The sequence below is a fragment of the Arvicanthis niloticus genome, chromosome X (genome assembly GCF_011762505.2).
Source record: "Arvicanthis niloticus isolate mArvNil1 chromosome X, mArvNil1.pat.X, whole genome shotgun sequence".
In the NCBI taxonomy this organism is placed as follows: domain Eukaryota; kingdom Metazoa; phylum Chordata; class Mammalia; order Rodentia; family Muridae; genus Arvicanthis; species Arvicanthis niloticus.
The window spans coordinates 9,694,337-9,713,541 of record NC_047679.1 but is presented as its reverse complement, the minus strand read 5'-3'; the positions used below and the strand labels follow the sequence as shown (position 1 = coordinate 9,713,541).

The following is a 19,205-nucleotide window of genomic DNA, read 5'->3' as shown; positions in this document are numbered from 1 at the left end:
AGGGACATCAGTCAGAGTGGAGTGGCAAGTTCTCTGCCACTTACGATGATACTTACTGTGACTACTACAATGGTAGCCAGAGTGGCCTTCTGAAAAAGAACAGAAAAGCTTAAGTTCTGTGTTGAAACACACTTATGTGGCCTGTTGTATTCCAAATAAGTAAATAAAATCATTTTCTCTCATGTCGTAGCTGAGTCAGTTTGGGTCAATGCATCCTTCTCTCTTAGTTTCCTAGGCCAGAACAAATTAGAGCAAACTGGGTGGCTCAGAAAGCACAGTAACATGTTGACTGAGATCTAGGTGCTGGCACAGCCTAGCCTCATTGCATTCTTAATTGGCTTCTTCCTGAATTACTCCAAGCCTTTCTTCTATCACCTTCATTCTGTGTCCATAGATTTCTAAGTGCAAATGTCCTTGTTCTTCAAAATAATAACCTCTTAAATTTAGGCCTACTATCACTCGCCAAGGCCTCAGCTTAAGTGCTTATATATGCAAAGATCCTATTTCCAAATAAAGTTACATCCAGAGGTTCCCTTTGGGCAGTGTGTGTGTGTGTGTGTGTGTGTGTGTGTGTGTGTGTAAGGGGGGGTGGAGGTTTGTGTGTGTGCTGTGTGGTGTGTGTGTGAGAGAGAGATATGTGGTGTGTGTATGTGGTGTGTGTGTGTGTGTGTGTGTGTGTTGCAGTGACATCAAAGCCGGGGCCTCATATATTCTACCTAAGTACTTTCCACTGAGTCATGCCCTACCTCTAGGGCATGACTTTTCTAAAAGCATTGTTTGCTGAGATGCACCTGCTATGCTATAGAACAAATGGCAGGCACATGCAATAATAGCGTGCTCTGGAGGCTCACCTATTACATCAAATTTTAGTAACTCGGAGAAATGGACCTTCCAACAAATCCTCTTTCTCCTTTCATTTAACATGCACTGGGAAAAAAGCTCAACTCTGACATGTTTGAGCACACTCTCACTAGAACTCTAGTCTGCAGAAGGGCTCCATATTAGGACAAAATGTGAATGCATTCGCTTTTACAGGGAAAGGTGCATGTAAAAATAATTGTTCCCTGCTCTAAGGAAATTTTGGAATGGCTCCATTTTGTTGAAGAAATGCACTGCTTAAACATTGTCTTACATGTCAAAAATGTTTTATTAACATTAAAAGAAAATTTCCAATATTACAGAGTAATTTCAGTAATGTTCATATACTGAAACTCATTTACATGATAAAGTGTAGCAAAAGCCATTTAAATCTTGGTGAGATCAGGCTTTTTGGTTTTGGTTTTTTTTTTTTTTTTTTTTTTTTTTTTTTTTTAAGATACTGCTGTAAAGTCTGATAGTGCAGAAGTTGACCCATCAATTTGTAAGTCTCCTCTTGTTAGTAAAACTATTTGCCTTAAAGATAAAGCTAGATTTATTGTAAATTTAAGAAACAGAAGTAATCCATTTTCTCATGCCTCAACCAAGAATAACTTACATGTTCCAGAAAAATATTATTCCGTCCATGATATGCAACAGTATTCCAATAAGCCACGGATGGTGATGATATTAACATTGTTCTAAGTGAATATTTAGACTGGTTTGTTAATCACCTTCTTCATCTGGTTGTAAGATTTATGCAAAAGCCAATGGGTGATTTAGTATTGAAAAGTGAGATGTGAGTGAAAAATTTCTCTCTGCCTTCTAAGTCACAGTTCAGGGTGGACAAGGTTGGCTGATTATTTAATTTCCAAGCCTCTTTCTCAGTTCTGTAAGTACTTATTGATTCCTTCTCTAAGAATGATTATTCTTAGAGTCCAATTCCTCTGCCCGGAAGGCAAGACTACATTATCAGAGCAGTAGACGCCTGGTTTAATATCCATGGCTCTTCATGTATGTTCACCTATATGAGTGTTCACAGCATTAGTTTCCAAATTCCAAATTGTGAATTCCAAATTCACAAACCTTTATTAATTACGCCCCCCCCCCCCAAACCCCCTAAACAAGCCAAAAGCTCATGGCAGTTTGAATGTAACAAAGCTTGCTTTAAAATGTCTGCAGCCTATCCAAATCAATATCTTGGCAGTTTCTTTTTTCCAGAATTTGGTGAAGAGAAAAGAACTATGGTAGACACAAGTCTGTGTAAAGAAGCCAGATTTCAGATGAACAGACCTGGGCATGCCTGTCACAAGCTGAGCTTCTCAGAAAGCAGAATCTGAGAGTTTAGTGTGTAGCATGTATAACATGTCCACGCCAGTATGTCCTTGAAATCAATGGCTGTGTGGAGAAAGGGCAGGGTAAGGAAGCAGGAGCGTTCAGAGGGAGAAGTTGAGCATGATGTGGGCCTAACCCACAAGCTTAGATGACCTATGGAGGATTTTGTATGTGGATGGGTCATTTGGATCTGCCAGGGCTTGGGCAGAAAGGGCCTGGTTTTAATATCTTCCTATTAATCACTCTGTGAATAATATGGGGCCATACCTAGAAAAGTGTGCTTGCTTGAGTGAGGTGACCTTCTATAAATGAAGCAGTGTCCAAAGGGGGCAGACAGATGAAAGCCACCATCTGACATCACCATAGCAACTTAAAGAAGTAAGTCCTTTTATCATGATTACTCACAGTGGTGGGAACATTCAGCAGAAATCCATACTGAAAATGTAAAAAAATCGATTCATAGTAGGTGCTATGAATTCAAAACATTAGAAAGACGGAGGACGGTGGGTCTAGCTGTGGGGGTTGAACTGACACGAATTGCATATGAGCTCATGAGCTGACATGTTCTGATGAAGACACCCAGGAGGAGATAATCAAGGCTGAAAGGCTGGGGTTGTAGAAAGGGGCAAAATGTGTAAAGGGATGAGAAGATGCTTGGCTTTCCTGTGGTGGTATATTGACAAGAATTAAAGGAGATAGAAGCAAGGGATGTAGGCAGAGAGGCTTGAGGCTCTGAATCGGCTTTGACATAAGAAGCAGGTAGTAAACAATTTATACAGACAGGAGGGTGGGGAGGAACTGTTCATGGCAGCATGGCAATAGTTTTAGCTACTTTAGCTGTCTGCAGAATGTCCATTACAGCTGGGACCAGGGTGAGTAAGCAAGACACCGAGGATGGCAAATCATTGAATCCTAAGAATAGGTACCTCTTATAATCACCTTGCTTACCTCACCAAACTATTCTAAACATATGTATAAATGACATTTTCAAGTGAGTCTCACTTTTCTGGGGAAAGAGTAAGTCAGGAGCTCATTAGTATTTAGCTGTAGTGGCTACAGTGTACTTTTTCTGTGGAGTGGTCATTAAAGTCGAGATTTCAAAACTTGCTCGTGGAAAGAGTGAGGGAAAGCATGTTGGAGAGAGAGAGAGAGAGAGAGAGAGAGAGAGAGAGAGAGAGAGAGAGCCATGTGTACAAAGGCATAGATAATGCATTAAGCTGTGCAATTATCTATATAGCCTTCTCGTGCCATTAAAGGGTCAAGGAGAGGTCTGCCATGAGGTAGAAAGTGCCATGCTCTGTTTGTCTTTATGACTGAAAAAGACATAGTCCAAAGGACACCGTGAATGCTTCAATGTGCTCTACTGAATGTGGATAAGCTATGTCTTTTCAAAGAGAAGAGAGAGCCTATTCTTGGGCTTTTTTCTTGTTTTGTTTTAAGACATACTAGATAGTTGTTAAATCTAAGAGCTATTAAACAGTGTCATGTATAATTAAACTAACTAATCACCTAAATAACAGCTAATGTTTCTTCTTGCAGGGTTATGAGCCAGACCCTAATATAGTCAAACTAGCAGAGCAGTATGCCAAGGAAGTATGCTTTTTATTTATAATCTTCTAATTGTCTTTCTCTGCTCCATGAAGTTTTTATATTTTTAACCAGCAAACTTCTCTGTGCTAGAATGGTACCAGGTTGTCAATGACAAATGATCCATTGGAAGCAGCACGTGGAGGCAATGTATTAATTACAGATACTTGGATAAGCATGGGACAAGAGGATGAGAAGAAAAAGCGTCTTCAAGCTTTCCAAGGTTACCAGGTTACAATGAAGGTACAAATTGATGCTTCTCTGAAGGTTCATTAATTGCATTCATAAAAACTAGAACTACCTCATCACTCATTCACTTTAGGGGCAGTCAACTGACCTTTCATACCCTATTAAGGATTCTCTGCAACCCAACAAAATCTCTTTCCTCCCAAAGACTAGTGATATTCTATAGAAAAAAAAAACCTGTTATGATAGACAAATCTGAAACCTGGCCTGTAGAGGAGCAAGCTTTTCCTTCTCTAACAACAACAGAGATTCCAAAATGCTTTATTCTACGTAAGTTCAGGGACATTGGGTTACTTCAGGTGCATACAATTTCTTAAGATTTCTTCCATAAGAAAAAACCCCAATAACTGCTTGCAACATTAGCTCTTGCTTTTACTTTTATTTTCTAATGTTTCTTAAATCCATGGTAGTTTTGCCAACTGTCCCCAGGGATCCCTAAGGGACACCTTTTCAATCTAATGCCTTTCTGGAAGATCAGAAAAGCTGTATATCAATCTTTCCTTTTTGCTTGCCTCCCTCTCTTCCCTTAACTCTTTCGTTCGTTGTCTGCAGTGCTGGGCATCTGCATGGAGCCCAGGGCCTAGAGCAAGTTAGGCAAAGAACTCTACCACTGAACAATTCCTTCCTCTGTACACACCATACTCAATCTCGAGCAACCATCAGAGCGACCTGTGTGTATAGTTATCCTCAGCTGGATGGCCCCAACCCCAGGGGCTCTGATTCAGTGGATCATGCATGTAAGAATTTGCATTCTATCTGATTCCTAGGTAATGCATTTCTGCTACTTGACGGCCATACCTTGAGAACCTCTGTTGAAAGCATATCCTGAATGACAGGAGCATATTGGGATGGAGACAGTGATTATATAAAAACAAAAAAATATGAACAAAGTAGCAGAAATCATTTTCTTTTTATTACATATCAAAGTATGAAAAACAAAGCAAAAATGGTTCCCCCTTTAACAAGGTATAAAACCAACATGTTTATTTTCTTCCCACCCCTCAACTGTGACTATTTCTGTCGCGCCCCGCTTGTCCAGCAAGGAAGACGCGACAAACCGGATCCTTCTCAACAGCCTTTATTGGAAGCGCTCTTTTAGATTTCTTGGGAGAGACTGACTCGAATGCCCAGAATGGGCTGCTTATATACCCCCAGCCCTGGGCGTGGCAAAGCGCATGGAGGTGTCTGATTGGTCAATTTGCAATGACTCATTAGCATACTCATTAGCATACCCCGCCCGGGAGGGGGTGATTGGCCAGGTTCATGGTACCCTAGTGGCACCTCATTTGCATGCCTCGTTCGGAAGGGGCTGGAGCCAAATTGAACTGCGCATGCGCAGGCCTCTGGTAGTTCCTACCAGAGCCTAGGCAGGTGCCATCTTGGATCGCCACCTCAGAGCGGCTGGCGCGTGCAAATGTGCGTCCTTGGCCCGCAGAGTTGACGCGGTGCAGCATTGTTTTGGTCAGCCGTGTCAACTCTGCGGTGCCGTTTTATTCAGCCGCATAAGGTTGGCGGCCTACATATTTCCACAGATAGAATTTAATGCCCATTTACAAATATTTGTCCATTTACTTACAAGTATTGGTTTGATATTTGTTACATGGTACTTTAGACATACTATTCTCACTTGGTGTTTTCTACTTGACAAAACTGAGATTTTCTTATTAATTCATTGAAATATTTACGGTTTGCAAAAACACTTTTACTTTCATTTTTATTTTATGTATTTATTTTATTGTATGAGTGTTTTGCCTCCATGTGTGTCAGTGCACTGCTTGCATGCAGTGCCCATTGAGCGTTGGACCTCCTTGAGCTGGAGTTACAGACAGCTGTGAACCACCTCGTGGGTGCTGGAAACCAAGTCCAGCTCCTGTGGCAGAGCAGAGGCTTCTCTTAACTGCTGTCCCATCTCTGCAGTCCCTGGATAGTTTTAAAAAGTTTTTATTAGGGAATGGCATGCATGCAAGCAAAAAGCACAAACCATAATTACCCCATTTCCAAAAAGTGAACTTCATCTTGGCATCTAGATGGAGAAACATCACCACTACCCCTGACATGTGCTTCCAGTCACAACTCAATTCCAGAGGAAACCTCCGTTCGATATTTTATTCTTTGCAGCATTGCACCGTGAATTCCAAAATACAAGTGGATTTGCCTACAATGGTTCTTATTGATATATTTAAAAATCTTAATTTCAAACAATTCTACAAAGAATGGTTTTACTCATATTTCTTTGTGAAGTTTTACTAGAGAAAAAATTCTTCTGAAGGAAGAATTTTTCTTTGATGTCCTATATACTTGAAAAATACCAGTGATGTTCATCCAAACAGGATGAATAGTTTAAACACTTCCAGTTGTAAATTACAGTTCTTTCTCCCCACATCCATTCTTTGTTATTTAGATTTTCCATCTTGTAAATTGAAGAGAAAATGGCATCTTGTGATTTCTAAAATTTGCATTATTTCTGATCATGCTAAGCATTTTTCAAATTGATTGGTCATTCCATTTCTATGTCTTCATATCTCTGTCATCTCTTTACTTAATTTCTATCTGCTCTCATTTATCACTGGTTGTATGAGATTTTTTTTTATATGCCATGGTTAATTTTTTGTCATATATGTTTCAAATATTTGGTAGAGCTATTTTAATTTACATACATTTTGTCTCATGCTTGGCTTGGGCCATTTTCTCGTGCCGGTACTGTAAGATGGAAGAATAATAATTTTCCTGACATATGACAGGTATAAATGCTACTTCCTTTCCATCTCATTTGCCAGTACTTTAGAAGCTCAATTATTCTCAACTTAGAAGTGAAATAAAATTTCAGCACAAAGGCAGTAATTTTGAGGTAAGAACGTATGAGGCAATGTAGTTTTAAATGTGTAAGTGAAAAACGGAAATGGATGGGGGGGTGTTACTTTTGGGAATTAACTGCGGGTGGAAATTGAGAGTGCTAGCACATTTGCATTTGGAAGAAAGTAAGCAGTGCAGAGCTCTCCGAATCCTCTTCAATGCACTCCCACCTCACTGCTTTCTTCAAAATTATTTTAATTTGTGACAAGGTATACTTCATATGCCAAAACTCATCATTTGAAAAACAGCTCAAAGTACAATTGCCATGGCATCGACGTAACTTCTTGACATTTTGGCAACTTTTGCTATCAGCTACATATTAACCAGCCTCATTATTAAAATGTCCATTGCCTTACCAGGAAGAATATCGGAGAAGTAAATTGACTGGTTTAACTTGGAGTGACCTCTCAAATTTAGAAGAGTGACTACAAAATGCCATAGGTCGGAGGGATTGATGCATTATCCTGGGTGTCTTCAGCTAAAAGCTTCACTCTGCCCATTTGCTTTGTAGTGATATATAATGCCAGGACAAATGTGTTATTACATCCTGAAGAAGCTATATATGACTGCCTTGTCTAAGAGTTCATACTTAAAATGTGATCTTGTCCCCACTTCTTTAGACTGCTAAAGTGGCTGCGTCTGACTGGACATTTTTACACTGCTTGCCAAGAAAGCCAGAAGAAGTGGATGATGAAGTGTTTTATTCTCCACGGTCGTTAGTGTTCCCAGAAGCGGAAAACAGAAAGTGGACAATTATGGTAAGGATGAAGGGAGCAATGGGAGGGTAAGGAGCTCTAAGCGTGCTTTCAACTTGGCAATTCATGTTTTGGGGTAAAGAATAAACATCCAAGGTTGTCCAACTCTACTGATTGCTCTTCTGGCATCTATTTCACAGTTTTAAATTTGTATTCAATTTAATTATGTTTCAGTGTGCAGGGGGTGGCACACACTTAACAAACAGTGTAATTGGAGGTAAGAGGAGTTTTACCCAGGAGTCAGTTCTTTGCTTTTTACTGGGTGGGTCCTGGGGCTCGAACACAGGTCTTCAGATTTGGCAGCATGTTGTCTTTACCTGATGAGCTGTTTGCCAACTTGCTCTTTATTTTTGTTCAGGAAGATCATGGCCAGTATTTCTTATTAGCATGCATAGTACAGTTGAATGAAGTAAAATTGATCCCCTCCGAAATTCATCAATTTTAATCAAAATACTTACTGCCATGAGCTAGCTACTCTTATCAATCTGTCTATGTTCATTGGAGCTGCTAATTCAGTGCCTAGTATAAAATGGGCATTCAAAAATATCATTTCTTTATTCAATTTCTCCTTTTTCATTCTTTTCTTGATACATTAACCAAAGAACTGTAGTAGTCTGAGTTTGGTCATAGAGATAAATTTGTTTATAAGTATGGAACATTTCTAAAATTCATGGCAAATCTTATGTCAGATGTTATTCATCCATTTCAGATGAAGCCATTGTTTATCTTTACCACTGGTACGCTAAGAAATATTATCATGATATTGTTTTTGCAATATTCATAGGGAAATGTCTATGGAAAACTGAATATACACAAGCTATAAGTTAGCTCCTCCATTTTAAAGGGATTTAGCTGATCTCTATTGCTGTACTAGCAGAGTCTTAGTTGCAAACAACAGACTTCATCCTACATGGATATTGGAAAGGGGTTCATAGACATTAAAAACCTCTTGGGAGAGGGGATATAGTGAATCATTATGGAACACCACATAGCAAGGACATCACAGGCTGAAAAATATACAACAAGTCACTGGAGATGTTTTATAGCCAGAAAAACTACAAATACAACCACCCACAGCCTGATATCTAGGGCCACTCAAATCAGATGCACTAGCTGAAACAGATACTTTAACCTGCATGCACATGGAACAGAAGATGTAGTCTTTCAGACAATGGCTTCTATTGTACACTGTTCACTTGTATATACAAGTGTTCACTAGATGTAACTTATTACCAATCTTTTACTAACACTTCAAAGGAAGTCTGGAAAAATGTAGCATTAGCTTCTAATCACCATAGTATGGTAAACTAAGTTGGGAAGGACTACCTGTTAATTCTTTACCAGTGGTAATAGGACCATTGTGATCATTGAATGATGCATGAGAATTTTAGTATAGTGCCTAATGCAGTATAAATATTAGGATAATTAGCATTATAATTATTTTCTTCAGGCTTGACCTGATGCAGTTAATAGCAGGACCCTAATTTTAGCTAGAGATGCAATCGCTCTGTTACCTAGGCTAGTCTCTGAAGCTTTAGTGATCATTTCAGTATTTTGTTAAGAGAAAGTTTGATTTACTAATTTTGAGATTGGGCTTGAGAGTTGGCATTTTTAATGAGAAGCTAGACAATTCCGGTGCTACTGTCTTATGGACCACATTTTAAGTATTAAAGAGCTAAATGATGTAAAATAGAAAATGGAAGTTCTCCAACATTCACCTTAGGGAAAGACATTGTAAAATGTCCCTTCAAACTCTCTCTCTCTCTCTCTCTCTCTCTCTCTCTCTCTCTCTCTCTCTCTCTCTCTCTCTTTTTTTTTACCAGAGGACAATTGAAGTTCCAAAGATGATGCAAATAAATCTGTTGAGGAAGGTTGTATAAACACTAGAGGAAATGCTTAAAAATGCTCAAGTCTCAACTGTGGAGATAGTCTATCTTTCTGAAAATTTAAAGCATATTATACAACATGTTTAAATGAAGTTTCCTTCCAAAGTTTAATCTATAATGTTTTAATGTGGTTAACATGTTTACAAGAAATACATTCACACAGGGAACTTTTACAGCCCACTTTTATCCACTTAGGTCTCACTGGAGTCTCACCGGAGTCTCACCGTGCCCATTGCCTTGGACCACTCTTATTATAAAAAGACTTAGCATAATGTAATAAAATTCCGAAAGGGGCAAGCTATACCAAAGTGACTGCAGAGAGTCTAACGGTGCTGCCCTGGCTGTCAAGAAACCACTTCTACCAACTGGCTTCAAAACAAACCATCTGTGTCATCTTGGATAAATTGTCTCAACCTTCAGTGGACTCACCCATAAAAATGAGTCCACTGAGTCACAGAGATTACAAATGAGGGATAATTTTACTTAGGTCATGAATGTCATCAATAGGCTAGTTTGAGCCCTATGTGGAGAGGAATCTTGGGTCTGTCTATGGTATAGAACAGAAAGAGAGGCATAACTGATGAATTAACACTCTTGACTTGAATGCTGAGAAGGTGGCAGTCGATGGCTGTGTCCTTGTGCCTGTGTAGGAGGATTTGGAGGTCTCCTGGAGTTCATTTCCTTTCCATCACGTGATTTGCGCTTCTAAACTTTGCCAGATTCTCTGCCCGGCATTGTGGAATTTAAAATGAAAATAAAAAAGAGCGATATGCATCCCTCAAACAGCCTGTTACAATTTTTTTTAAGTGCAGAGCATTTTCAAGCAGGATGAGACCTTGGAGGTCATTTGGACTGCATTCCTGTTTTAAAGGCAATAAAATTATTCTCTGCTTGTTCAGAATGGCCTTTAGATTCAACACTGCTGTGATAATTTGTTTTTGCAGGATGCTTTAAATGGACAATATCCTACAATTGTTCTGTCAATCCAGAAGCCACTGGGTACATATAGCTATTTAAATTTATATTAAACTTTTAAAAATTAAAGATATAATTCCTTGGCCAAACTAACCTCCAACCCCACATTAAGTGTTCAGTATTGTCCGTAGCTATGGCTACCATATTAGACAGCACAGGCAGGGCATTTTCACCAATGCTGACAGTTTTAATGAACAGCACTCCTCTAGCGAATGATTTTCTACTAAATGACTTCATTTAAAATCAGGATAGAAGCAAGAAGAAAAGATACTACCTGGCTTCCACACTTGAGATACATTGTAAGGTATATCATTCCAAGAATGTAGAGAAAGCCTGTTCCTAACCTGTGTAAGATCACCAAAGCAAAAGTGTGCTGTAAGAGTCTCTTTATAAGGCCTCTACATTAAGTATTTTCCAACAAATCTACTCCCAACACAATGTTCGCTCCATAGTGCACATATTTTTTTTAAATCAGAAACAAAAAGCACACATGTTCCTCCGCAGAAAATTTGTTTTTGTATTTTTCCGTGATTAGTGAGAAAGCAATACTTACAAAACTACTGATACATTTTCCCCCCTGTATACATCTTTTTAACATATAGTACAAAAGTAACCTAAAGAGACTCTTTTTCAAATGCTACACTTAACGGCACTGTTATCTGGATGGATGTCCTGAAGTATGTAACACCTTTGCAAATACAATTCATAATATTCAAAATCATTCACCCCTCTCCAAGCTAAGACTACCATATAAAATACAGTATGCCCAGTTAAATTGCAACTTCAGATAAACAATTTTTATATAAGTGTGTTCTGCACACTATTTATAACATACTTATAGCAAGAAAGCGTATTGTTTAAATGTAATTTTTGACTGTTTGGCGAAACTGTCCATTCCTAGTTTTTTTTGTTTGTTTATTTTGTTTTGGGGAAGCTAAGCTTGACATGTTGTATGACTCTGCACAATAAAGGAAAACCTGAGATGCAGACCTGAAACCCCTAAAAGAACTTGAACAGTTTTACCTGTTACATGGCCCTCCCTTCCCCCAGAATGTCCTCCCGGGGTCCTTTTTGACAGTGTCCTGCTTTACCAAGGTCTCCTTAGGCTGTCCAATCTCCAGCATCCTTTTAACCACTTTAAAATTTTATTGTCTATGAGTAAAACCTTGTAATTTTGTTTCCTTGTTAAAACCTTGTAATTTTGTTTCCTTGTCTATTCATTGTTGTCGCACTGAAATGAAAGGAAACGATCATGCCTAAGAACAATAATCACGACCACGTCCTTGATGTTCTGCAGTATGGTGGTAGAGTGCTGGCAACATAGCCTGGATACGCATTTGTTTTCACTCTGAAGGCATATATGATACTGGTTTGAGAATGTAGGCTTTGAAAAAAAAGGGGGGGGGTAAATTTGGTTCCCTGATCTTGGAAAAAAAATAACCTTAATTTCATTTAACCAAATCTACTCACATGAAGCAAACTGAGGCTAAAACAGAAACAAATTCAAAATGGTCGTGAGGATTTAAGGAAATAAGAGTCAGCTGAGCACAGAGGTCAGCGTCTCAGGACGAGCAAGTCAGCATCCACTGCTTACTATCACGCAACCAGAAGAATTACACCTCATCTTTACTGTTTCCAGTTCGTATTTCTTACCCATTCAGACAATATACAAAGTTTTGAAGTGGTATGATGCACAGAAACCACTCAGAACAGGCTAGCTGTTTAAAAGTACATTCAGGGTGCTGGAGAGAGTGCCTCAATTAGGAATGCATACTGCTCTACAAACAGGACAGGAGTTCAGTTCCCATCATCCACAATGAAGCTCCTAACTACCTGCTGACTCCACCTCTGGAAAATCCAGAGCTCTCCTCTGATCTCTGAGGGCACTGGCACATAACTACAATCACGTGCACATACCCACACACAGATGCACACAGATAGACACAATTACAAGAAAATAATTGTAAAAGTGTATTCAGTGAATTTCTTTGAACTGCAACACTGCCTTTCTGCTGTAGCCTGTGGACACTAGTACAGGACACTTGCATGAACTGCAAGAGAATTGCCTCAGAGGCAATAAAACTGCTTCTCAAGAGTAAAATCAGAGAATTTAGGTTTAGACACATTTCTGTACTATCTGCCTTTTGGTTTCTAAGTAATAATGAAGGAAGCCACCTTAGCAGGTCATTTCATTAAATAAGAAAATGCATGGAAGTTCATTTTTAATGCATCCAATGCAAGCCTGGTAGTGGGCAAATATTTTTGACTGACACATATACTGACAAGTACCAAAATGTGCACTCAATTTGATATATATATATATATATATATATATATATATATTATACATAATATTATAATACATATTATATATTATGTATATATGTATTTTATGTATATATTATGTATGTGTATAATACATATAATATATCATGTATGTATTATATTATATATTAGATATCATAATATATGTAATATCCAGCACATATAATACAGGTAATGTAATACATATAACATGCAATGTATGTTATATATATTAGATATCATTATATATATATATATATATATATATATATATATATATATATAAAATCCAGCATATATAATACATGTAATATAATACATATAACATGCAATATGTTTATATATAATATTAAAATACATTATATATTTAATATAATAAAATAATATAAATATATGCTATATATCCATATATTCACTAATATATTATATATTGCTATATATCCATATATTCACTTATATATTATACATAATTACATATATATTCTTTATATAGTATATATTTTATATATTATTATATAGTGGTTATACATATACTCACTAATTTATATATGCTATGTATTATATATGTTATATATAGTGATACATATTATATAAATATATATTAGTGAATATATGTATAATCAATGTGATTGTTTCTGGTGATATTTCTACTGTCCCTAGCATGAATATTGGGAAAAGTAAAAATGACAATACCTGTTTGTGGTTGACAGCCCAAGACCAAGTTATACTCTTGTCTATAAAGATACTCTTTTCCAGGGGACAAAAATTCAGAGAGGAGGCATTCATTAGCTTGAATAGTTTACATTTATTACTTACATATGGCTTCTCTCAAACATCTGTAGGTTTCAAATGGCAAAACTACAGGTTAAACAAGGGGAAGTGGGTTAGGGGGCATTATTTTGCTCTAAAACCAGCCAGAACCTATGTTCCAACTAATGACTGGAAAACCCACTTGTTGCAAGTACCACAGCATCACACTTTAAATCTCTGACCTGTAATGAGTCTTAAGTAAGCATGGTGTTCATGCAAATATTTGGGTATGGCTAATCCCTCTGTACCCTCCTTCAGCTAAACAAAAATAAGTATTAGTTAAGACCTGTTCCCTTATCCTTTCCTAGGGAAAACACATTTTAAATTCTAAGCCTGCAAAACTGAAATCTAATTTTCTTGGTTTAGGTCCCAAGGCAGACTGTTGCTAATATTTATCCATTTGTTTCTCTTTCTTTTGTCATCCCAGGCTGTCATGGTATCCCTGCTGACAGACTACTCACCTGTGCTCCAGAAGCCAAAGTTTTGATGACTGTCAAGAGGACACACACACACACACACACAACCAAAAACCTCTGCTGTTTATCAACAGACTAAATCAGTTTATATGGAAAAGAGAAGAATTTAAAATTTCAAACACATCTCTAGTGCATGGTATGATTATGTAATTGCTTTGCTTTTGTGAGAATTTCTTAAAGCTTTTAGTTTAAGTGCTGGCCATTTTATTATCCTGCTTGACTTCGTTTAAACACTCTCTTCAATTCACAACTTCTGAATGACATCTGGGCATCACATTAATTATCATTCCCATTTCCTTCCACTAAACATTAAACACTATGCTTACAATGCAGAATGTCTAAGTCATTAAATGTAATCTATGCTTATTACCTTAATAAGTGATCATTCATGCTCATTTATAAATAAACGTTTGTCAGGCAGTCAACTGCCGGTAAGTTCATGGGCCTTAAGACCAATGAAGAAATCAAATGACATACATCCTGCAAATGAGTTCAATTTTCAAGCCAACGGGGAAGACAGTCACAGAGAGATTATGTAATTTTTAAAAATGACAATTTGCCCATACTGAAGTATTTTTCTTTTTTCAAAATTATTTTTATTGGATATTTTATTTACATTTCAGATGTGATCCCCTTTCCCCATCCCCCCCCCAGAAATTCCCTATCCCTTCCCCCCTCCTCCTGCTTCTATGAGTATATGATTCCACCCACCCACCCATCTCCCCACCCTCAAATTCGCCCACACTGGGGCATCCAGCCTTCACAGGACCAAGGACTTCCTTACCCACCTTTGCCTTACAATGTCATCCTTCCCTACATATACAGCTGGGGCCATGGGTCCCTCCCTATGTGCTCCCAGGCTGATGGTTTAGACCCTGGGAGCTCTGGTTGGTTGGTATTGCTGCTCTTCCCCATGGGGCTGCAAACCCTTTCAGCTCCTTCAGTCTTCTCTCTAACTCCTCCATTGGGAACCCCTTGATCAATTCAATGGTTAGCTATGAGCATCTGCCTCTGTATATGTCAGGCTCTAGCAGACCCTAATTCTAATAATTTTATGGAAAGATTGGAGTCTGTCAAGTGCATATATCTCTCTATGTATCAGCTACTTCATGTTGTAACTGGAAAGGTTTTTTAACATATGGTAGAGCCATCCAGGAATGCGGGTCCATTACAGACTCATGTAGTTCATAATTATAATTTTTGTATTAGGAAAAATTTAATTTTTCACATCTGTGCATATCACAAATCTACTCATGCCACATATTAACTATTTCCATAAATCTACTATTTGCCAAATTTTAACTTGCCTTTTTTCTCCCTCAGTGTGATCATCAGAATTTGAATTGATCTCCTTTGTGGGTGATAAAATTGTCAAATGACTATGAAATAATTATAAATGTTTTTAGTTGATAATTTAAATAACATAAGAGGTTGTTCTTAAAATAACACATTTTATGCAGGACCAAATAATGTAATTTACTTCACGTTCTACCCCTATTTAAAAAAAAATGTTTCCAGTCTGGTTGACTGATACTCTTTAACAGACATTGATGACTTAAATGAGTAAGCAAGAGATGAATAAAAATTAGATATACAATGAAGATACAATAAAACATTATTCTGTAATATCATGACAAATATCAAACTTTCCAGTAAATGTCAAAAATGACCTTCACATCAATTGACGTTTATTGGAAGCACTTAAGAGACAAAGAAAATGAGGTTTACTGGAATATCTTCTTTTAACAAAGAATATTGGAACAATTCAAACAGCAGGTATTATATGAGCTATGAAGGCTCACCTTCAAATTACTACTTTAAAAGTAGTGGAGCCAGGGTAATGGCAAAGTTGGTAAAGTGCCTGCCACACAAACATGAGGACCTGAATTCTGATCCCAAGATTCCATGTCTAAAAAGCTAGGTGTGCTTTGTGTACCTGTAACTCTAATGTGGCATGGGGCGTGGAAACAGGCTGATACCCAGAGTTCATTGGACAATCAATCTAGGCAGTGGGGGAGCACCAGGTTTAGTATGTCCACTCATCCTAAAAGACAATGTGGAGATTAATTGAAAAAGAAATCAGATGTTGATGTTTGGATTTCATACTCACACATGGGCAAATATGCAAAATCATATTCTTCCATGTACCACACGGTCTCCAATGGTGATGGGATAGCATACTTTTTCTGAACAAAATTTATGGTCTAGGGTTGGTCCTAAATCAGAAATAACTTTTAATGTTTTTTTGTTAAAAATGTAGTTAGTTTTCCCTCAAAATTCTCTAAGCTTTTTGTTCCATACAATTTAATTTCTATTTCAAACAAAACTAGAAGGAAATTGTTAGATCTGAAAACATTTAAAGAAAATGTTAGTTATATCATCATGAAAAACACAGCGAAGGAAGACAGTTTGACCTTAAATTTTATCAATTCTATTTTTATCTTTTTTTTTTAGACTTTCCTCTTTGTCTTCTCCTTTATATAACTAACTACAATTCCAAAGGTTAACAATACTCGAACAGTGATCCCTGGGTCTCTGACATATATTAGAAATCCTATCCATTTAATTAACAAAACTAGCCAAAGAATTATATCTTCCAGGCTCTTTTCATTGTGACATTGGAAATAGAAAAACACACATAATTGTGCTGCAATGATTTCTACATTGAGAAAGAATTGTCAGTAGGATTGTGGAATTTTTGGTGATTAATTTTTAGTAGCTCCCAGAAAAACAATTTAATGTCATAAACATATGTTATCTCATACATCCTGGCCACAGTTCACTCTCCCACCACTCCAATCAGTTTCTCCCTCTTCCTCTCTCCCCTAGATCCACTCATCGTCTGTTTCCCTTCAGAAAAGTGCAAGCCTCCCAGGGGTAGCAACCAAACATGGCATAACAAGTTACAATAAGATTAGAAACATATATCAAGGCATGAGGCTGCCCACTAGGAGTAAAATGGTCCCAATTGCAGGCAAAAGAGTCAGACTCTTCTGGGCACTCCCACTGTTAAGAGTACGATAAGAACATCAAGCTATGCAACCATAATATATATGCAGAGAACCTAGCACAGATCCATGCAGGCTGTGTGATGGCCACTTCAGTCTGTGAGCCCCTATGAGACCTGCTTAGTTTATTCTGTGGGTTGTGTTCTTGTGGGGTCTACAACCCCTCTGGCTCCTACACCACGTCCTCTCCTTTTTATGTGTGGTTCTCTGAGCTCCACCTAATGTCTGAGTGTGGGTTTCTACATCTTCTCCCATCAGTTGCTGGATGAAGTCTCTCTGATGACCCATGGGCTAGACCTATGAGGATGGCAGAACACTGTGGTGGTTTTAATATGCTTGGCCCCAGGAGTGCACTATTAGGAGGTGTGGCTTTGTTGGAGTAGATGTAATCTTGTTGGAGGAAGTGTGTCACTGTGGGACTGGGCAAGGAGACCATCCTCATAATCACCTGGGAGCCAGTCTTCTCCTGTTTGCTTTCAGAATAAGATGTAGAACTCTTAGCTCCTCCTTCACCATGCCTGTCTGGATGCTGCCATGTTCCTGCCTTGATGGTAATGGACTGAACCTCTGAACCTGTAAGCAGCCCTGATTAAATGCTGTCCTTATAAGACTTGCCTTGGTCATGGTGTCTGTTCACAGCAGTAAAACCCTAACTAAGACAAATATCATTAATAATCATTGACTTTATGGCCCATTATGTTTGGTTCTAGCTGAGGTCTCTGGGCTATCCAATCTCTGTTAATTCTAATGATTTGACTATTACAAAATCCTGGGGTAGAGTTTCCCAGAAGATCAACAACTGACACCGTGTTATACTTCACATTCTACTTGCATGTGTATTAGTTCCTTCCTGCATCACTGTGACAAAAATACCTGACAAAAACAACTTTTGGCTTGCTTCCTGGAGGTCCATCTGGGAAAGCATGGCAGAGCACTAAGTCATGGTGGTGGGAGCTTGAAGTTTGTTCATGTCTTGACAGTTTAGGAAGCAGGAAGCTCAGGGAGCATAGAACCAGGCTATAATCCTCAAAGATCTATCACCACTGACCCGTCCTTTATCTGTGAAACCTCCCATCATGTAAGTTTCACAGAATCCCAAAGTGTCCACCTATTAGGTACCAACTGTTCAAATACATGAGCCCATGGAGGGACATTTCACATTTAAACCATAATGGCACATAACCCTTGAATCTTAATTAACATGCCAGGGATTCCTTGATTCATTGCTGAAATTCCGAGGCATGTCTCCTCACATAGTAAATAAGAGTGGTGAATGTATCGATTACTTCTTTAAGCCATATCTTGAGACAGGGCCCGACTCAGAAGTCCTTTAGGACTAATATTTTTTTGACAAATATGAAAGATCATCCTGAGGAATGGAAAGTCAATCATGTGACAGTGATCGGGATCCTACGAAAGGAAATGTCACATGGGGCTGTGGAAGCTGTACTCTGTGCAAAAGTCACAAGTAAAACATTCAAGTCAACTTTGAGACCTGATCAGCATCAATGAGAAAATCCTTCAATGTTGCCTCTCCAGGTCTCTCCTCCAGAAGTGCCTTTTATTGTTGTTGCTGTTGGAACTTCTCCCCCTAAGTGGGGGCATTTTTCAGTATTCCATATGCCTGGATAGGTGCCTTGTTTTGGATCACACAAAGGTCTGGTATCCACTGGCAAGTAGATCAACCATCAACAATTTACGTCATGAAGTTTTTCAATACCATCTTGCACTTGAAGACCAGATCCACAGACACAATGCAGCAATCCTTTGAATGTCTTGCCTCATCTTCTGTTGTCATGGGCTCAAATGTTTCCAGCTTATTAATACTTGATTTTTGTCAATAACACCAGATTTAGTTTCTAATGTATGCTTTTATGCAACGACTGTTTTCTGAACAAAACCATTAGGCAAATGAATTTTAAAAATGGAACAGGATTTAACATAATTTAGTCTGAAGCTTCATTTTACAGGGAAAAACATACGAAATAACAACAATGTTTCTAAAATTAATATATATATACAACTGAGAAGAGTAATTATTGGACTAAGCACTTTTTTATAAACTGTTTAGGATATAGCCATTTGGCTTGATAGATGTGGTTGAGAATAGGAAAC

At 38.0% G+C, this 19,205-nt stretch overlaps 1 protein-coding gene across 3 annotated transcripts in view; it reads left to right on the top strand.

Moving 5' to 3' along the window:
* Otc (ornithine transcarbamylase) overlaps window positions 1–14,522 on the top strand; it is a 64,641-nt gene extending 50,119 nt beyond the window's left edge. The window contains exons 7-10 of one of the 3 annotated variants that reach the window (XM_034485626.2): window positions 3,730–3,783; window positions 3,871–4,020; window positions 7,497–7,634; window positions 14,034–14,522. In XM_034485626.2, coding sequence (XP_034341517.1) covers window positions 3,730–3,783; window positions 3,871–4,020; window positions 7,497–7,634; window positions 14,034–14,093 — 402 coding nt within the window. In that variant the 3' untranslated portion in view covers window positions 14,094–14,522. Of the gene's footprint in view, window positions 1–3,729; window positions 3,784–3,870; window positions 4,021–7,496; window positions 7,635–9,712; window positions 11,697–14,033 lie in introns of those variants that run through there. The other 2 variants (XM_034485625.2, XM_076918299.1) reach the window with 2 other exon arrangements.
* Window positions 14,523–19,205: the final 4,683 nt, after the last annotated feature.